Genomic DNA, 20,289 nt, shown 5'->3' with positions numbered 1-20,289 from the left:
GGACTGGATTTTTGTCCTTAATGACACAAATTGTGGTAAATTTGTGTCACAGTGTTCTGGTAAATTGTAATAAGAATTTTAACATTTGTCTAGAGAGAGTCTTTGTTACAAACAATTGTGCCATATGCGCCAACACAGAAACAAAATGGTGGCCAGGTAAAGAGGCAAAGATTACCCAAATGGACAAAAATGTCCATAATGACGCTTGAGGATTAAAAGGCTCCTCTGTTCACTTTAATGTAAATTTTAGAAATTGTTAAATCATTTAAATAGTTAAATAGTTTGAAAATAATAGACCTGTGTTTAAATGTAGTCAAACAGTTGGACAGAATGATAGTTTACTGGTTTAAAAGAGTTTGGAGAAACTTCTCTATTCATTTCAATGGGCTGAAAAATTGTCTTATCGTCTATCGTCTTAGCTGAGTTGTCAACTGACTGTAGATTAGGTTGTTAGCTTATACTTGTGTTTGTGGTGCCAGTGATCACCTTACGTAGAGAAGCTGAGGTTGATGAGAATGATTTTTAAACACACTGGACATGGTTTGCTTTGTTGCATACAGACTGTGTGATTCATTAATAGTGCGTCTCCTCTCAGCTCCTGAATGTGTGTTTTTACTGTATAACTGTGTGGTTGTGAGCTTGATTATAGAAATTACAGGGTGAGGCTAGAATGAACAGGCTGTGTCTCAGTGAGCTCCGATAAACATCCACACGTCTCAACAGTGATTACTGGAATCACACCAAGCAAGGAGACACTTGACTGCTCGTTAATGCAAACGGGTGTGGAGTCTGTAGGGGTGACTGACACGTGTTTGGCCTGGTGTAGAAGGAGAGAACCTGGCACAGGTATATTCCAGTCTTTATTTACACACTTAGCCCAGTGGTTCTGCAGCATACATAATTCTACTTTTGTAGAAGAAGAAAGTGGTGATGATATCATACTCTGTTTCCAAAATGGCAGCCACTGAGCTGCCTCTTTATGCTGGAGGAGAGGTCGTCTGAGGGGACAGACTGTTGTTGTTAGCCCTGCGGTGGACTGGTGTCCTGTCCGGGATGCACCCCGCCTCCCGCCCATAAAGGGCTGGGATAGACTCCAGCACCCCTGTGACAAGATGGACGAATAGATGTTGAAGTTATCGACCACTCTAACTTCAAATAACTGAAATCTTTCATCTTCCTTTGTGTCCTTCTAGCACGGCTATGAACTTCTTTGACATAATTTGAGCCAAAAATTATGTCATGCAGCGCTGTGTGTGCAGAGGCCACCACCTTCACGGTCCAGTCACCTGAGACTTTCTGTGGCTTGTGTGTAAGACAGTGAGGCTATAGATTCATTGATCACCACCACTGCTCTGATCTCCTTCACACAATTAAACCAGGCGAGTCATCGCAATAAGACTCGGTTACAGAAACGAGGAGCCGTGATGGTGCTTCAGTTTAGGCACTCATCCCTCCAGCTGAGAATCTCTGAGTTTGTATTGATGTTGTGTTACTGAACCCAAGCTTGATACGTTACAGAAGGAGGAGGAGGAGGACTCATTACAGACGTGCAGCTTGTTCACTAAACTGTTTGTTTCATCTTCTCACACACAGCCAGGTACTTTGAATTTGAAAGCCTGCGTGAATCATGCAGCGTAAGCTTTTGATGTTAGTGCTGCATGAAATAAATGAGCGTCAGTACACGATGCACAGCTGCTCTGCATGGTCGACTATATAAACACAGGTCTAATCACACACACACACATCTGAGCGAGGTGTATTCGTCTTGTGAGGCTGACTGTTGGAACAGGAAGGAGTTAATCAGAGGCCGACTCCTCCTAACCAGTCTGCACCCTGCAGCTCAGTCTGTCGCTGCTACAGGAAGGACAATAATTCATTTTAAAACCAATCTGTTGTTGGTGAGCTCCACCTGCTGGTTCAGATGTGTAACTGCAGGCTGTGACCCTTTATTGGCCTCCACAGAGAATTCTGCTAATGTCTCCCTCACAATCAGTCAAAGTCCAAATTTAGCTTCTTTTAGATGTTGGAGTTTTTTTTTTATCTGTGATGTCTGTATCACAGCTCAGCCTGTTTCAGCCTGATCGGAACACAAAGCACAGCCTGCTGCTGACAGGCTGCCTGCTACCTGGAACAAAAGTCCCTCCTGCTTTGGCGCCCCTCCATCAGCTTCCAGTGAAGTTCAGGGTTTATTTTCAGGCGTTATTGATCACTACTTTCCTAGCTCATTATATTACAGAGCTTTTAACTCCACATGAGTGCAGATACATTGATTTGCAGACATTTTTCCTAATGTTAAATGTGTTTTTATTTTATCTTGCCACCTTGTGCTGTTATATCCATAATTATTACTGACGTTAATGATATTGTCATTTATAAAATACCTTTCATAAAACAGATTTATAACTAATAGATTATACATCTTAAGTGGCATTAAATTAGTTTAATTTTGTAAATAATTGATCTTCCAGTTTTTTATCATTTCATTCTTAAATTAAAATCACTACCTTCTAAAGTTGCCGCTGCTGCGAGCTGATTGGTTAAAGCCGCCGGTCTTTAACGCAGCAGTGATCTCTGATTGGCTGTAATTGTAGTGGCCAGAAGGAGGTCAAGCTAACACCGGAAATACGGACATAAACCGGAAATGAGACCGGCCTTCGAAACAAAAGTCAAGAATATACAATGTACTGATTTGTACACAGCAAAGTTACCAGTAGCGGAGCTGTTTTAATGTTTTTGGGCAAGGCGGGTTCAGATGAGGGATGGAAACTATTAAAAACATTGTATGTAACGTTTTTGTTTTATCACAATATTACACAAGTCTTATGCAATTTGGCAAAAACAAAGAAATTACCCAACTGACTACATCTCATAATTTTTCTGCAGTGCATATAAATGAAGAGAAGCCAAAAGGAAAGCATAAACAAACTCTTATTTTGTAAGTATAGACCGGAACTGTGTTTCCAATATGGCGGACTTGTTGGCTGTGGTCAGCGCTGCAAACCGTTTGAAATCCGTTCTGCGGGAGCAGAGGGTGAGAGGGTCCAGCCCTGCAGTCCAGCGCAAACATGGCGGTCTGGGGAGGCGACGTGATGTGTTCATGGTCCGGAACCGGATCGAGGACCGACACCGCGTGCTCGGCGGCTGCGGCGTGCGAAGAAGAGGAGAAGCCGAGGAAGAGGAGAGCAGCCTTCTGCCTGTCCCGGATGAAGTCCCGCAGCAGCAGCAGCTCCAGCAAACAGCCCCAGCCTCAGCACCAGCCCGCCGCCGCCGCCGCCGCCGCCGCCGCCAACAACAACAACAACATGCCGTTCATGATCCACTGCCAGATCGGCAAAGAGATCAAACACATCTGCAGCAACTGCCGGGGAGCGGAGCCGCGGGACGGTGAGAGAGGAGTTCACTTTACTACAGAGGGGGAGGGAGAGGTTCGCTCCTCTGATTTTAAATCCTTATTATGAGGAGGTGGCCGCTCCCTGCCTGCCGGGGAATCTGCAGCCGGGTCCTGGTGTCAGTGTTTGGTGCTGCTGCAGGAGGTTTAAGATAAGATCCAACTAATTTCACAGATTTCAAATCCTCCAATCTAAAAAAAAAACATCTAAATTAAATACAGTGATGGAATTGATTTGAATCCTGATGATGTCTGTAAATAAGTATGAATTGTTCCACGAATCATCCCTTTATTTGAAGGTTTTAAATCAACGTGATGGCTGATTAAGTTTCTGTCAATCAGCTGATCAATTTATGGACTCTTTAACCTCTGACTTAATCAACAGTAATCACAGTTTTTCTAATTATTCAGGTGGTTAATTATCATTTCCAACTCTTATTCTGCAGATTTCTGCACAATTCACTTAATGATAATGTTGTAATTGGCCAAAGCTAATCAGTGAACGGTAATTTTAATCTGCAATTAAATTCAGTGTCAGAAAAAAACTCCATGTGCTTGAATTTTACTGCTGTTTTTTAGCTGTTTCATAGATTACTTGAAACACGGATCAATGCAATCACCCTGCTGCTAAGTATTGATTAATCATTCCCCATAATGAGACCTAATCTGAGGCCGTGAATCAGGCAGGACATTGAGTCATCAGATGAGGCGAGCTTCATCTTCAGGCTGTTAGTCTGACCCGAGCTGCTGCTGCTGCTGCTGCTGCTGTTGTTGTGGGGTGAGTCAGAGTGTTTTGAGGCTGCAGTGAAATAACAGACTCGGGGTCACACTGAAAGAATGTGGCCCTGCAGTGAGAGCCTGATGAGCCCTCTGACTCACTGCTGCTGGGGTGGGGGGGGGGCTCAGACGTCTCCAGGAGGGTCAGGAGGACGCCCTCAGTTTGGTTTATGAAAACAAAACACAAGCGTTTAAATTCCTACATTCCAGTAAACACAAACACAGCTTCTCATCAGTGAGGGATCAGTGTGTTTTCGGTGGTGTGGATGTTACGCTGGTGCTCCTTTTGTGGAGGGAAGGTTTCTGACATTCACACCGGAGTGCTATGCCGCTGTCTGCTGAGTGGTTGGAGGAGGGTGGAGGGAGGCTGCATGGTGTTGTCAAAAGGCTTCTCAGTGGTAGCTGCTGAGCTGGTGCAGATTTGAACTGACATCCTTCATGTAACAAGGCCACCTCAAGGCTGCTGACGTCTCCTCCTCCTCCTCCTCCTGTCTGCAGCTCCGCTTGTTCTTCCATCCGCTGACAGAACCCTTTTCAGATTTTATTTTCTGCTTCGCTTGTTTCTGAGTCTGCGAAAAACTCAAACAATAGAAAACATTTAGTGAGAAGTCAGGAATTATGTTAAAAAAACACAAAGAATGACTGAAAATTAGGCAGAATCTGCTACTGACTGCTCCATGTTGCCCCTGTTTGTTGGCAGAATCTCAGGTCCAGAAAAGCTTGTTTCTGCTTGTTTTATGAAGTGTCTTCCAAAAATGACCTTGTTTTTGTGGACGTTTGAACATTTAATTGAAATTTGAATAAGAACACAAGAGTTCCAGACAAGATTAAAGCTACAGTGTTTGATTGAGCTCTCCCCCTTCTGGTAGTGAGAGGGATTACACTTCCTCTGAATGTTTGTAATCTGAATGCATCGGAAACTTTTCTTGGATGCATTCCATGGGTTCTGTTTCCAAATAAAGCTGCTCCCTCTTCAGCTTTGCTCTCTGAACGGCAGGACAGGAGCGTCTCCACAGTTTTTGTTTCTCTCCAGCTGTGTGGACTCATTCTTGTGTTTCCATCTGTGCCTGCTGGTGTCTCTGTGTGTTTACATCCACCTATTCCTGCTGAGATGTTAGTTTCCCTTTTTTTTAATTGATTCTTTTTATTCATCGCTGCCGGCTCCGGCACCATGCCCTCGTTCTGCGGTGGATGTTGTGTGTGAGTGTGTTATGGGAAAGGTGTTATTTTAAATGGGAGCATCCTGCACAGAGTGGCCTTGGGCTCCATTACTCTCAGACAGCTCCCCTGTGGGGTGGAGGGACCTACAGCTCAGGGGCAGAATGTGTGAATGGAAAGCAGGAGGGAAGGCTCAGGCTCACTGTTATGTTTCTGATGATGAAGCTCTCTTCATCCATCCTTCCTCCATCCTTCCTTCTCCTCCGTTTTCTGCTGGTGGTTCCACCTGACACGTTAACTGTGATTAACAGCGATCCAAATAAGCTTTACCTGACTTGATTATGCAGCACCCCCTGGGAGAGTCTGTCCTCTGACATTTGGAACAGAGTGAAGAAGCCCATTATCACTGTGAATAAGCAGCAGGATGAAGGAGCGGTGACTGTGTCTGATTCAACGTGACCACAAAACAACCTGACGTTTCTGTTTCTGGTTGACTCAGGATTTATTTCTCTGTTGTGATCAGTGAGATTGATTCCATCGGAAATTTGAGGCCTCACTGAGGGCCAGATCTGACAGCGGGAGTCCTGGACTCTACCCGTCAGGGGTTGCCACTACAGATTGATAACATTATTGATTAAGCTGACAGTTATTCAAGAGGATGTTTTTAAATGTCTTGTTTGATTGAACCCATCACTTCACAGATGTGTAACAAGAACAACATTAAAAGGTCGTCATCGGATTTGAGAAGCTACAGACTGCGACAAAATAATCATTTATGAGAAAAATTGATATTCTCTGTTATTGGATTAAAAATGTACCAAAGGAAAAATCTTGGGACATTCCCTGACAATAACGTTTAAAATTGATGTAATAAAATCACAAAGTTACAAAAGAACATTCTCAGAAATTAGAGTTGTAAATTTATGGGTAAAATCCTGAATATTCTGTGGGATTATGATCAGAACTGTACAAACAGAAGACCAGAAAAAGGCCTGAATATTCCTGGATATTATTCGAATAAAAAAATATCGTTTTTAAACATTTACAGCTCTAAATGTGGTGCGCCTGTATTGTATGTTTCAGCATACTGCATGTCCGTAAACATCATGAAAACATGTCATCATCGTGTTGTTTGCCTTGTGTGTCTTCCAGCTGAGGAAGTGGAGCGTCTGGCTGCCATGCGCTCTGATTCGCTGGTGCCCGGCACACACACGCCTCCGATCCGACGGCGGAGCAAGTTCGCCACTCTGGGGCGCCTCTTCAAACCCTGGAAGTGGAGGAAGAAGAAGAGCGAGAAGTTCAAGCAGACCTCTGCAGGTGAGTACCACAAACACCTCCTCCTCCTCCTCCTCTTCCTCCTCTGCTGTACTCACGTCTCTGGCGGCAGATAAATGTCTCCCTGTTGCTCCTAGCAACAGTAGCATTGATGAATGGGGGGCACAGAGGTGCTGTAGGGGAGTGTGGGGGGGTTGATATAGGGGCTGCAGCACAGATCTGCTCTGTGTGTTGATGACACCAGGAAATGTTTTCAATCCTCCAGTTAGTGCAGCTACAAACACAATAACACAAAATACTGTGTAAATAATGGCCTTACGCCACATGGAGGTGATGAATGATTCCCATTTAAATGCAGCAGTGGTGGTTGTCTGTGTATTTACAGCTGCTAACTGAGCTAATCATCGCTCTAGCCGTGCAATAAATATTAAAATGAAATTATCCAAACCTATAAGTGTAATATATCTTAGATAAAAGTACATGAAAAGGAGAAAAGTTTTCCCCACTGCCCGTTTAAAGTGCTGTCAATGGAAACTTCCAGAAGCTGTGACTCCAGATGTGAGGGCAAAGCATCATCATTTTCAGTGGAGTCCACTGAAATGTCAGATAAAAGTGGAAATGTCCGTTCCATCCTCCTGGTACCAGGTAGTCCACACAGCAAGTTTCCTCTTGAAAGCTTGAACTTTGCTACGAAAAGTATGTTGCTATTTCTCTCTTGAAGTGCGATGTTGAGCCGGTTCAGCAGTGGATAAATGTCACAGAGGTACGCAGGTTTAGCTGTGAACTGGGTGTTTGTATAGTGATGTGCAAAAGGAGATTTTTTTTCTCAGTGAGAAAAGAGAAAACGTCCTTCCTCAGCCCAAACAAACACTTGAGGACAAGTGCTCTTGAGAGCCACCTCGCCTCACTGTGATAGAGCAGCAGGACATGACCTGCTTCCACGCCCTCACAAAGCATCTGGAGTTCACAGCATCCAGGAAATCCATCATCTCAGGGAACTCTGGTGACATTTTTTTTGCTGCAAGGTTTTCACGGTGGAGAAAACAGTGGGTCCATTTAGCTTCTGACTCACGATCTTGCCGCCACTGCACACTCCGACACGCTTCTGCCATTTTCTTTTCTCTTGAAAAAGAACATCTTTCCAGCTAGTTTTGGATGTTTGGTTTCTAGATGCCGCCTTAGTTTTAAAGGCTTCAGTGCATCGTTGGATCAACACACTGGGCTCTGGGCTCTGGGCTCTGCCTCGCTACCTTTATAAAGGAGGGGCTGACATCACTTTCTTCACTTCAGTCAAAAGATTTGCAGCTGACTTCTTTTTCTGCTGCTTATTTGAGCTTGTTAAACAACTGGCGGACGCTTCACTGCCACCAAGTGGTGGGAAGCTCCATTGCGGCCCACGTGGCCCACGCTCGCTGCCCAAGAACGGGCCGCAGCCCCATGATTAAGAATCCCTGCTGTAAGATAAAACATTGTGTCATCTGTGGTTCAAGTATGTGTGGCCCTGTTGAGACATTATACAAGCACATTTACAAGCTGTTAATTACAGTGTTGATGAGAGACACAAACACAATTAGCTGTGCAGGAGTCAATAATTAACATTTGCTGCAACAACACATTAGCTTTAAATGGAGATTGTCAGCTTCTGTGAATGAAGTCCTCGGTCAGAGCGCCGCTCCACCGCCTGACATGCAGGCACATATGTCAGGCTCAATATTCACCGTGCTCTGAGCTGTGAAACAGAGGAAAGTGTTTGGATTTGGATGCAAACATGGCCGCCGTGTTGTTGGTGTTGCTGTCTGTCAGTCACATCCTGTTCTCAGTGAGACACACAAACACACAGCAGAGGGGTGAGGAGAGGCTTCCTACAGACAAGCTGCTCTCCCTGCTGTCACAGCAGCCCCACACACACACACACACACACACACACACACACACACACACACAGGTAGCTGCATGTTGCGTGAACCATGTGTTTTAGCTGGACCTCTGCCACCGTTTTTACAAGGAAACTATGATTTATCAATTCATCTTAAAGGGACAGTTCACTCTAAAATTGTGTATGTGTATTTATCAGTGTTTTGTAGTTTTGTTGATCTATTTACTTTTTATTGTATCTAGAAATATTGGTTACAAACAATGTCTCTTTCCACAAATCCTTACCTGGGAATCCACACATTGTTGTGAACAATTACAACCCACACCTGGTGACCTACATATACCCACTGTGTCTGTGAGAAAACTCACCGTGTACACAGCAATAATCATGGAGGCAGCAAATCCACACAAAACATCTGCAGCAGCAGGCACATTCCTCAGCACTAATAACATTCATCTACTGTTTTGACGTCATGTCCTCTGTGTCCCTCAGTGTTGGAGAGGAAAATGTCCACTCGCCAGAGCAGAGAGGAGCTCATAAAGAAAGGTCTCCTGAAGGAGGTTTACGAGAAAGGTGAGCGTTCACACAGCGCAGGTGATCAATAACACACACAGGACTGATACTGGACTGTGTGCTGCTCCGCTGATAAATCACCTCCGTTTGTACACGACTGTAATGTGTGGCGGTGTCTGTGGAAGGGTCGTAACTCCTTATAGATCATATCAGGTTATTGGTTTGGTCACAATTTTCACATGAGAGTTTTGTGCGACTGGTTTCAGGGGGTGGAGTGTTTGTCTACTGACCAAAAGGTTGGCGGTTCGATACCCCGCCCTGGCTCCATGCTGACGTGTCTTTGGACAAGACACTTGCTTTAAATACGTTTGAATAGAAAAATCTTATTATTATTATTATTATTATGTTGATAATATATTGATTACTTAAAAAATAGCAATTGAAAAAAATTAATATGCAACTAATTTAAATAGCTTTATTTTATTATTGACTAAACTGCCTGTTATTATTACATTTATCAATTAACTCATTTTTCATGGATTTTCAGTAAGACCAAATGCACAAAAGGTTAATTTGATAAATGGTTATTAAATCAGTATTTAGTTGAAGTCTGTTCTTTCATTCTCATCTCTTTTATATCGATCTTCCTCCTGTCTTCGTTCTTTACAGATGGCTCGTCTCCAGCTGTGCGGGAGGAGGTGAAGATGGAGAACGGCCGCTCTCCGGTGCTCGGCTCCAGCCTGTTGGAGTCTGAAGGTACAGACCTGATGGAAGGAGCAGCAGCAGCAGCTGTAGGTAGGCAGCGAAGCCTCAGCACCGGTCACCTCGTCATGAGTTTGACTCCGTGTGACCTCTGATTGTTTCTGATGTTTCGTGTTTTCCCTCAGGACCGCTGGAGTTTCAGATGTCCAGTGAAGGTGCGTCTCAGCAGGACCTGGGCCAGAAATCCAGCCAGGCTCCGCCCACAAAGAAGCCCATGGTGTATCCGGCTGACGGTGCTGAATCAGTGCTGTCCAGACCTCCAACTCTACACAAACAGCCTCCAGCTCTGCCACCCAAACCTCTCACCAGGCTACCCAATCACATCACAGGCGAGTCTGCATTTGTGCTCATAATTCTGTTTGTGTGTCTTTGAATGACCGTCTGACAACTCCCCCCACCCTGCACAGACGGCGCCCCAGTGAAGCTGCCATGCATGTCGGTGAAGTTATCTCCTCCTCTACCTCCAAAGAAGCTCATGATCTCCGTACCTGCCGGGAGCATGGAGCCCTCTTCGCTCGCCTTCCAGAAGTGCCCCGCCCCTCCAGGCCACGCTCCACTGGGCGGACACTCGCTGCAGTATGGGACGCCCAGCCGCATCATAGAGGAGCTCAACAAGACCCTGGCCCTCACCATGCAGCGGTTTGAGAGGTGAGGCAGCGGGCACACTGACACAGACTCAAAGAACTTTATTCTTTATTTTATGGTTACAAATGATAACATTAATAATAATAATAATATTCTTAGGGATTCGTCTATAAGTCTGGTTTTGTAGGAAGTAATCGATCAGAAGATGTTTTGCTGTGACGCTGTGGTGTTCGGAGAAAAAAATGTGTTTCTAATAAAATGTCACGGAACGCTACGGTGTTCCTTCCCTCTGGTCTTGGAAGCATATTGGTTCCATCTCCTCCATCCATCAGTGTGATTGGTGGCCTGTCAGTGGATTCATTTTCGACCAGCTGGGCTCTGCTTCAGGCATGGAGGAGCTGACATGGTGCCTTTTGTGTACTTGTTTATGTAAAGGAACCGCTGTTTGAGTGGAGACCGTCACAGATCCAACTGTACACACAGACACGTTTCCACTGAGCTGCTCTTGTGTTATTTTATGACTCACTCTCTCTTCATGCGACAGTGAGCACACGCCCCTGACCTTTGCCCTTTTCCCGACATCCTGCAGTTCCATGATGCACGCCATTCCCACGGTGATGATCGAGTGTGACGACGACAAGGAGAACCTCCCCAACGAGGCGGACTATGAGGACCTGCCCGGCATGTATAAGGATGAGGAGGAGGAAGAGGAAGAAGAAGAAGAGGAGGAGGAAGAAGAAGATGATGATGAGGAGGAGGAAGAGGAAGATGAGGAAGAAGATGAGGATGACACATTGTTTACAAGTAGGCGTTTTTATTTCCCTGTGTGATATTCATGTTCAGCGTGTTTGACAGTTCTTTGGAACATCCATTATTAATCTTCATACATATTTATGAAATGCCTGCATGTCTTTTCTATTATGAGTGTGAGCCATGTGGTTGCACTGGGGTTGATTTACACAATCCGTATACACATAGCTTCAGCATTGTTACCATCGGAATCATCAGAATCAGAATTTCTTTATTTCTCCCCGAGGGGAAATTCTTTTTTGTTACAGACAAATAGAAATTAAAGATAAATTGAAATATGAAATTGAAATATATAATAAATATCTAAATACCTAGACAGCATTTAAATCCCTGAGTTGTATCTAAAGAACATATTTACTGCTGTATAAAAACCTTTACATTAAAAGAGCATGACATGAATGTCCCAGTATGAATGTGCAGTGTCTGAGTGACTGTTACAGTTCAGAGTTCAGTAGTTTGATTGAGACAGGCAGGAATGACTTCCTGTGTCTCTCAGTGGTGCATCGTGGGAGTCGGAGTCTGTTGCTGAACGAGCTCCTGTAGCTGGTCAGCACAGTGTGGAGTGGGTGAGAGGGACAGTCCAGTATGGTCTTTATTTTGGACCACGTCCTCCTCTGACACATCTCTGACAGAGAGTCCAGGTCCTCTCCCACAACATGGCCGCCTTCCTGATGGTTCTGTTGAGTCTGTCTATGTCCCTCACCCTCAGACTGCTGCCCCAGCAGACGACAGCATACATGATGGCACTGGCTGATGATTGGCTAGTAGATGTTCTTTGGGAGGAGCTTCTGTAGGGTCAGTTGTTGTCTGTGAAAATGTGTGAGAATCCTGCATTAACCTTCATGGGGGGAAAAAGCACATGTCTAGTGTCACAGATGAAATGCCTGATGAATGAAGGGTGCTTGAGTGTCATGTGATCGTTTCCTCTGGCTGTGTGTTGATTACAGGCACACTGGCCATGAGGGTTCTACGTAAAGACTCTCTTGCCATCAAGCTGAGTAACCGTCCATCAAAGAGGGAGCTGGAGGAGAAGAACATCCTGCCCCTGCAGTCGGACCAGGAGCGCCTCGAATCCCGACAGCAAACCGCCACCAAACTGACCCGGTGAGCTTTTTGATGCGTCATCACGCACATCACACAGTGAGTTCCACATGCAGAGGCAGTCGAGTGCTGAGTGTTTGGAGCCATGTGAGCACTGATGGATGTGACCTGGCTGGAACAGGTGATGGATGATGAGGCAGAGCTGGAAGGAGGGAGGAGAGAGGGGGGCTGATTTAAAAGGAGAGTTTATCAAATGTTCAAGCGGACATCATCAAATACATTTGTAGTCCAAATGATACATCAATGGGCACAGTGCGGAACTTTTGTCGCCCCCTCCTGGCTGGGAGAGTACTTACAGTTATCACGCAGGTGCAGCTGGACTTGTAGGTTTCTTGAAGACGTTTCTCTGCTCCTCCTACGAGCAGCTTCATCAGATCTATGTAAAAATACCAGTTTTCTGTCTTTTCAGGCGGTTGAGTCAAAGGCCGACGGCAGAGGAGCTGGAACAGAGGAACATACTGAAGCGTAAGTGGCTTTGTGTAACATGAGAGGCTGGAAGAAGAAACACAGAAATATTGCATCTCTGTTTTTCTTCTGTTTCTTTCAGCTCGGAATGATCTGGAGGAGCAGGAGGAGAAGAGGGAGATCAAGAGACATTTATCCAGGAAGGTATGTCTTTGATCAGTGGACACATGTTTGGATGATTAGTTCATAACCCCAACTAGAAATATGAACAGGGTTTCCATGGTGACTCCTTTGAAAGAATGATATTATTATTGGTTATTATCAGCCTGTTATTCTGTCATGTCACAATAATGATGAGATGCACCGACCCACAATCCCACTGCAGCGCAGTCATCACCACCAGTTCTGTTTATATCAACCTGACATTAAAATGAGTGATCCCTGAACACCTCTGCTCGGATGTTTGTTCCTCTGTTTTCATGCTGCAACCTGTCGAGTTATTTGACTGATTGGACGTCACCCTTCTTCTCTTCCAGCTCAGCCAGAGGCCCACGGTGGAGGAGCTGAGGGAGGCGAAGATCCTCATCCGCTTCAGTGACTACGTGGAGGTCGCCGAGGCTCAGGACTACGACAGGAGAGCAGACAAGCCATGGACTCGGCTAACAGCTGCAGATAAGGTTCATTTCACAGAAACCTGGAGAATCAGTCCCTCCGTGTGTGTGTGTGCTGTGTCTGAACATGTGTGTCTCTGTGGTGCAGGCTGCCATCAGAAAGGAGCTGAACGAGTTTAAAAGCACAGAGATGGAGGTGCACGAGTCGAGTCGTCATCTGACAAGGTACAAGCAACTCAGACAAAAACTGCACACAAAGTCTGTCCTCAAGGTCGTGCTGGACATATCTACTGTTTAAAAAAAATCTCAAATGACATCTGGCTCTGTCAGACTCAGCTGAGCTCCTGTCAGATTGTTAGGACCATAATTACAGGCAGCCAAGTGTGAAAGTTTAAAATGACTTGAAAATGCTTGAAAATGTGAATTTGGATTTTAGAGACCTTTAACAATAATCCATTGAAATATCTGCAGCAGCTTTTATGGATTATTTAAATATCTGCAGCAGCTTTTATGGATTAATTTTAGTGCCAGTTTAACCTTCTTTAATAATAATCCATTGAAATATCTGCAGCAGCTTTTATGGATTATTTAAATATCTGCAGCAGCTTTTATGGATTAATTTTAGTGCCAGTTTAACCTTCTTTAATAATAATCCAGTGAAATATCTGCAGCAGCTTTTATGGATTATTTTAAGTGATTTTTTAAAAATGCAAAATTTCTCCAAAATTTGGATTTTAGTGCCAGTTTAACCTTTCATTTCTCCATAATTCTGCAGTAGATTTTCATGAAACTCACTGCTGTGATAGAGGAAACCTTCTTTAACAATAATCCAGTGAAATATCTGCAGCAGCTTTTATGGATTATTTTTAGTGATTTTTTTAAACAAATACAAAATTTCTCCAAAATCTGGATTTTAGTGCCAGTTTAACCTTTCATTTCTCCATAATTCTGCAATAGATTTTCATAAAACTCACGGCGGTGATAGAGGAGACGTTCTTTAATAATAATCCAGTGAAATATCTGCAGCAGCTTTTATGGATTATTTTTAGTGATTTTTTAAAAATGCAAAATTTCTCCAAAATTTGGATTTTAGTGCCAGTTTAACCTTTCATTTCTCCATAATTCTGCAGTAGATTTTCATGAAACTCACTGCGGTGATAGAGGAGACCTTTTGTAACAATAAAGCAGCTTTTAATTTCAGACAGCTGCATTGTGTTCCACTCTGAAATAAGAAGCACAAGTGCAAACTAAAAGGGTTATACATTCATTTTCAGTATGACAGCATGAAAACCAAACACAGATTACTCATACTCAGAGGTGTCTGGCCTTTTTGCTAAATGAAAATTCAGGATTCGTCCTTTGAGTTCACGAACGTCTGTATAAAGGCACCTGTCCATTTTGATGAGGTTCAAGTCATTAGACCATTAGGAGTCCTGTGAGGAATATTTTTTTTTTATTAGCGATCATTTCAACAGTTTCCAAACATGAGGTAGCGTCACAACAATTACAGACAATGGCAGAAAAAATGAAAGTATTACAACGCAGTACTGCTGTTTACATGAAGTGAGATAAGTGGGCTCATTATTATGAGCCCACTTATGGATGGCTCAGCTGCTAAGTTTGTACTTCCTTTTTCACTGATAGTAATAACAAATCAACCGAAAGCAGCACCAGATAATCAGGACATATTAGCCACTATGCTAACCATGGTTAGAATCCATCGTTGTTTCTTTTTACTTAAAGACAGCATGACTGTTTCGAACAAACTCAGAGTTTTTTCCAAGTGTCTCACTTCCCTTCTATGCTCTCTCTCTCTCTCTTCAGGTTCCACCGGCCATAAAATGGCTCTGCCAGACCTCGGCCATGTTTTAATTCTCCCACAGAAGCCTCAAGTGTTCAGACGGCTACCTGCTGCCCTCGTACTGCTAGCGCCTTACCAGCGTCGACTTCAAACACAGGTTGGCCTCAACATGTGAGTTTGAGCCTTGATGTGAAAATGGGAGCTACAAAAACAAACATTCTTTCCAACTCCAGACTGTCGTCTCCTGTCAGTGGAGACTTTACAGACTTCTTGATATTCAAAAGCTTTTAATTGTCATTTTTTAAATGATGAATAGGTGGTGACATGTTTACTTTGTTTTTGAACAACAGAGCGAACAGTCTGTGCCAATTCCAATGATGGGAGGAGATAAAGATTTTCGGCTTTTCTTTGTTTTCCATGTTCTCACTCTCCTTTTTCCACTGATTCCTTCCCTTGGGGCGCCTTGGCTCGATTCTTTTCCACAGATGGCACCTCAATGACTGTTTCTCTTTGCCAGAGGAATACAAAATATTTAGGCAGCTGAATCTTAGGCCAAATTATCCTCCAATATTTCCTGATCAAATTTCAAAAACAGTAAACAGCCAAAATTCGAAATCTCCAAACTCACATCGATCCACAGAGCAATAACTCCAGATTCTGTTTGTGGGCTGCATTCAAGAGCTCCAACACTTTTCAGACTCCCATTTTAAACCAAAGCAGCTCGACTTGCTGTGGAAGCAGTGACCTTGAATGCATCCCGGACTGACTGACTGCTGCAGAGACTCCAGTAACCTGATGTGTCGCTGTGCCTACAGTTTTTTTGTTTACAGGGATTTAAAGTTGCCAAATTATCTTGTTTATTTGATACAGAATATGATCTGTAGACACAGGAAGGCGTTACTGAGCTCTCTGCGGAGTTTTTTTGTGTTCCATTGTTTGTGTGAGAGGAGCCTTACACAGCACAACAAACCTGCCACCCTATGTTTCTTTAAATTGTTTACAGTTCATACTGGGTCCATGAATTAACCGTTTTCACCATATTATTGTTGTTGTGTGTCTGAGCGTGTGTCTGAGTGTGTGTGTGTGTACAAGAGTCAGTAATGTTACTGTCTCTTTAAAAATGTTTTGAGAGAAAAATATTCTAAGAGGATGTACATACAGTGAAGAAGCTTTTCAAATGTTTTGGTTTTGTTTTTTTTTGTAAAGCAGAAAAGCTGCATGTGGGTATTAATTTATTGTGATCTATGATGTATGCAGTTTCTTAAAGAAAGAAACTTATTAAACATAATAAGTTTGTGCTTCCTCGTCTTTTTCCCCAAACAGGTTTATGTGTGAAAGTCACACATAACACGCTGCACTGAACCTCCACTGTGTCTCTGTTAATCGCAGCCGGAGACGTGTCGATATGAAAAGTGGCTGCAGCAGCTCATCGAGAGCAGCCTGTGATGAGTTTTCAGTTCAGTCATGCACAGACGGCTCCCTGTGTGGACGTGACAGTCTCTTAGGATAGAACAGGGTCCCACCTCTGGCTCCAGATTGCTTCCCCTCATGCGTGGCTCCGTGTGGCTACACGGCGTGCATCGGGGTTCCGCAGTATTTGTGCCACAAGTCGATGGCTTTGGTCACGATGGCGTCCGTGTTCTCCTGCGGTGTCTGGAGGAGACGGAGGGAGAGGTCATACAAAGCAGCTCATAGGGCAGAAACTCTGACAAAGACCCCAAGGATAAAACTTTACTCGTACATATTCACATCTTTGATATGTATCTACATTTTAATCAAACGCTTATTCTAGTCACAAAAATTCACAAAAATTAAAGCTGGCATTTATTTTTGTAAAGCTCCAGAGCTGAAATTAAACTGCACGCTGTTATGATTAATTTAAGTTGTAGATTTTTGTTTTATTAATGCTTTAAAGCCTTTCAGACATGCTCCTTCTTCTTCTGTTCTATTCAAAGCAACAGTAGGATTCCCAGGGGGCAGAACTAACGGCCACAGAGTAAACTGCCTCTGGACACATTTGGATACAACCAATCAGAGAGGAACAGGTGAAGCATGTGACTAGTGTCAACATACGACATCCACAGCAGTGTGCAGCGAGTGAAGGGCTTGTAAGTCCAATGTGTTATTAGCAATTCAAACAGCAAACATCACATACGGCCTGAAAGTTAAACTGTTAATAATAATAATAATACGATGGTGCTTGTATTAATTTCACTGGGAGAATTAAGGGCGGCCAGGTTAATGCTGTTAGCTCCCCTCTTTATTCTACCTGCTCTCTGAGACGACACGTTCTGTGAACAAATATTCAGCGTTATTTACTCACGTTGCAGAGGAACTTGACCACGCCCTCCGGCCGGTTGATGCCCATCAACATAATCTTGTAGCTCAGCAGGATCTCCAGGGCCACAAAGACCAGGATCTTACAGGAGCCGCTGATCACCTTGTCCCACACCCTAAAGACAGTCCAACAGTCAGACCAGGCGGTGTTTAAGGTTAGCTGTCCTCAGAGGACATGGAGACTGAACAGCAGACATGCCGTCACTGCTCTCTGTTTACAGATTTGTTTTTTCGGGTATCAACACAAACATTCCAGAGCTGAGTGAGACATGTGAGCTGCCGTTACGCTGCCTGTTCAGGCTCAACACTAACTGCAGACTGAACTCTGGACAATCAAACAAGAAGAGTCGCATACCTCCCCTGACATGCTGGAGCAACAATAGTGGACATGACCGCTGTGCATCAAAAACAACTGTTTACTGGTTAAAATAACTCCAGGCAAAATGCTGGTATGATCAGTAATATGATGTGAAATCTGGGAGGCGCTGTATGACGCTGGTTCAAAGAGCTTTCTGCTTTCTCTGTGTGGATTTCTGCTGGTGTTGAGATGGCGAACAGTGAACTGACCTCTGCAGGCTGGACTCGGGCAGGCAGCCAGCGAAGCAGCGCCTGAACCAGAGGCCATAGGGCAGCTGAGACAGGGCTCCGATGCTCTTCAGGTGGTTCAGCAGCCGAGGCTCCTCCTGACTCAGATAATGCTCCAGGCTCTTGGGCTGCACCACAAAAGAACAAGAAGAAAGTCTGAAGTCAAAGACATGAAAAAACAAGAAGTTTATCACAGTTATGCTGGCATAAATAAACTAGACTATGATTATTGACCATATTACTGTACTTTAGCATTACTTTATAACGTTATCAATAGAAAGCAGCCATTTTGGCCAGATACACGTGATGAATCTTGACATATTACTGGAAAAAGAGACCAATTAAATGCCTTCAGGTGGAGCAAACGGCCTCGCATTCTCACTGTGGCAAAATCCAACAAGCTCCCCCATGTGGCCCAAATGTGTACTGCAGGTGTAAAAGACAAAATCCTGCAAATTTATCTGCTGACTCAAACAAAACCTTCAGCGAAGAAGGTGAGAGCGTCCAGTCTTTGAGAGAGGATGCTCTAAAGCCACGGTAAGATCAAAGCTCTGCATGGAGTGCACTCACTGCTGGAATGCTCTGCTGCTCATGAAAGCTGAGAGTATTTGCTAATATAAAATATTTACACACACAAAATTCTGTAAAAAAACGAAACAAAACCATCCTGCACTCAACACAACATGGAAGACATGACTGACTCACGGTTTGCCAGCAGTCATGTGATAAAAATTCAACAAGGATTTGGCTGATCTGCAGGCTTTTAAAATCTATAACACACCAATAATATTTTCCTTTACTCTTACACTTACAAGATGCGGGACTGAGTCTCCAAACTTCGTGTGGAACTGATTGACGAAACACTTGATCAGCCAGTAACAATCCACGGGGTCATCTACGATTTCTTCCATGGCTCGGCTGATGGAGAGGAAGTCTTCATCCTCTTCATCCTGAAGCAACACAGGTGGCAATGAGTAATGACAGTAGCAGCAGCCTGAGCGCACACAGAAATACGATCTGAACTGATTTTAGGAACATCATGTGATATTTTATCCATCTCACCGGGGGTGATGTCTCGGAGCACCGAGGGAGGACCTGGCTCTCCAGCTGGAACATGCGCAGGTAGACGTGGGTGGAAGGTGTGGAGGAGCTGATGTACCTCATCACCTCCAGGGCCTCCAGGATGTCCTGGTACTGCTCCTTCCTGTAGCCTCCAACCAGCATGTGAGAGTCACTGTGGAGAGGCAGGATGCCCAGCAACACTTTCCACACATGGATCCTGTACATGGAGGGGAGGGGGAACCTCTGACTGAAGGTGCTCAGCTTTTCCAGATCTGCAAGAGAGGAGACGCCCTCTGTTATTTCAGCAAATAAGACAATTCATAAAATGAACTGTGTCAAACCCATGTATCATGGATACTCGCCACCTGTATACTGAACACTGCACAGAGTACACAGGCGGGATATCACCCACCCCACCGTGTACAGCAGGTTTTCCGTTACCTACCCAGAGGATTGTCCTTGAGCAGAATTTCCAGCGATTTCTTCTCCTCCACTCCTCTGAAACCAACTTTTTCATAATATGCTGAGCGAAAATTCCTCTGAGGGTCATCAGCCATGTTGTTACTCCGAGAGCTGAACTTCGTTAACTCTCATTAATGCAGGCTAACACAGCGCAGAAGGAGAAACAGTGCTATCGTCAACTAGCAGAGCTGAAGGTGCATAAGGTGGACTCAAAGTTAATTCATGAATGTTTAAATTGGGCTCCTACCTTGTGTTTCTTATTTGTTGACAACCTGGATCTAGCTATACTGCAGCTAACTGCTACATAACTTTACCTAACGTTAGCCTCGATACAAAAAAACAACGAGCGAAAAAAATATCTACGTTTTAAATTAGAACTACAGAAACCACATGCCATTTGGCTGAACGTCAGAAAATCAGTCCAGCACGCCAAACTTCCAAAAAAATGATCTGCCAAGTGGCCGCGTTAGCCTGCTGCATGCTAACGGATGTGGTTATCTAACCACTTCCGGGTCACAACGTCAAAATAAACGTCTTGGCTGTGTCCAAAATGAGTCGCTCACTCACTCCCTACTCCCCATATGGGGAGCTGAGTGTAGGGAACCTTATAGTGAACTCATTGTGAAAGCATTTCCAGACATTTAGGACACTAAATACACCTCATAACTTCCGGTCCCGTTCTTTTCGCCGGTCCGCGCAATGCATGACGGTACATATTGATCACCGGATGGACACTACTTTTAATGATGCATTGTGGGATACATTGAGGGCCCTTAAACAT

The 20,289-nt window shown here is 44.1% G+C and overlaps 2 protein-coding genes across 3 annotated transcripts; one reads left to right on the top strand and one right to left on the bottom strand.

Annotated features, from left to right (window-relative positions):
* Positions 1–3,008: 3,008 nt before the first annotated feature.
* phactr1 (phosphatase and actin regulator 1) lies at positions 3,009–15,219 on the top strand. Its single transcript, XM_028404380.1, is given in 12 exon segments — positions 3,009–3,384; positions 6,476–6,640; positions 8,967–9,047; positions 9,657–9,782; positions 9,875–10,397; positions 10,924–11,138; positions 12,092–12,248; positions 12,655–12,710; positions 12,793–12,854; positions 13,187–13,327; positions 13,410–13,486; positions 15,086–15,219. Coding segments are annotated over 12 exon segments (1,938 nt in total). The 5' UTR covers positions 3,009–3,065; the 3' UTR covers positions 15,102–15,219.
* On the bottom strand, positions 14,716–20,189 carry tbc1d7 (TBC1 domain family, member 7). 2 transcript variants are annotated; one of them, XM_028404382.1, is made up of 7 exons: positions 19,756–20,189; positions 19,492–19,649; positions 19,047–19,318; positions 18,797–18,934; positions 17,967–18,112; positions 17,386–17,515; positions 14,716–16,715 (listed from the first exon to the last, which is right to left on the bottom strand). In XM_028404382.1, the coding sequence occupies exons 2-7, from the start codon at positions 19,601–19,603 to the stop codon at positions 16,629–16,631; spliced, it is 885 nt and encodes a 294-aa protein (XP_028260183.1). In that variant the 5' UTR covers positions 19,604–19,649; positions 19,756–20,189; the 3' UTR covers positions 14,716–16,628. The 2 variants fall into 2 exon arrangements, with proteins under 2 accessions (XP_028260183.1, XP_028260182.1); XM_028404381.1 differs by having other exon boundaries at positions 19,492–20,189.
* Positions 20,190–20,289: the final 100 nt, after the last annotated feature.

This window comes from Parambassis ranga, chromosome 4 (assembly GCF_900634625.1).
Source record: "Parambassis ranga chromosome 4, fParRan2.1, whole genome shotgun sequence".
Taxonomy (NCBI): domain Eukaryota; kingdom Metazoa; phylum Chordata; class Actinopteri; family Ambassidae; genus Parambassis; species Parambassis ranga.
Note: the sequence above shows the minus strand (reverse complement) of the source record. Positions and strands in the feature narration are given on the sequence as shown.

What these genes read in the sequence shown, in the direction of transcription:
- tbc1d7 (XM_028404381.1), bottom strand. Translation starts at nt 19,603, where the DNA reads ATGGCTGATGACCCTCAGAGGAATTTTCGCTCAGCATATTATGAAAAA. An exon ending in GCTCAAGGACAATCCTCTGG is followed by an intron (nt 19,319 to 19,491) that starts GTAGGTAACGGA and finishes CCTCTCTTGCAG; the next exon opens with ATCTGGAAAAGCTGAGCACC. An exon ending in CCCGAGTCCAGCCTGCAGAG is followed by an intron (nt 17,516 to 17,966) that starts GTCAGTTCACTG and finishes GACTGTCTTTAG; the next exon opens with GGTGTGGGACAAGGTGATCA.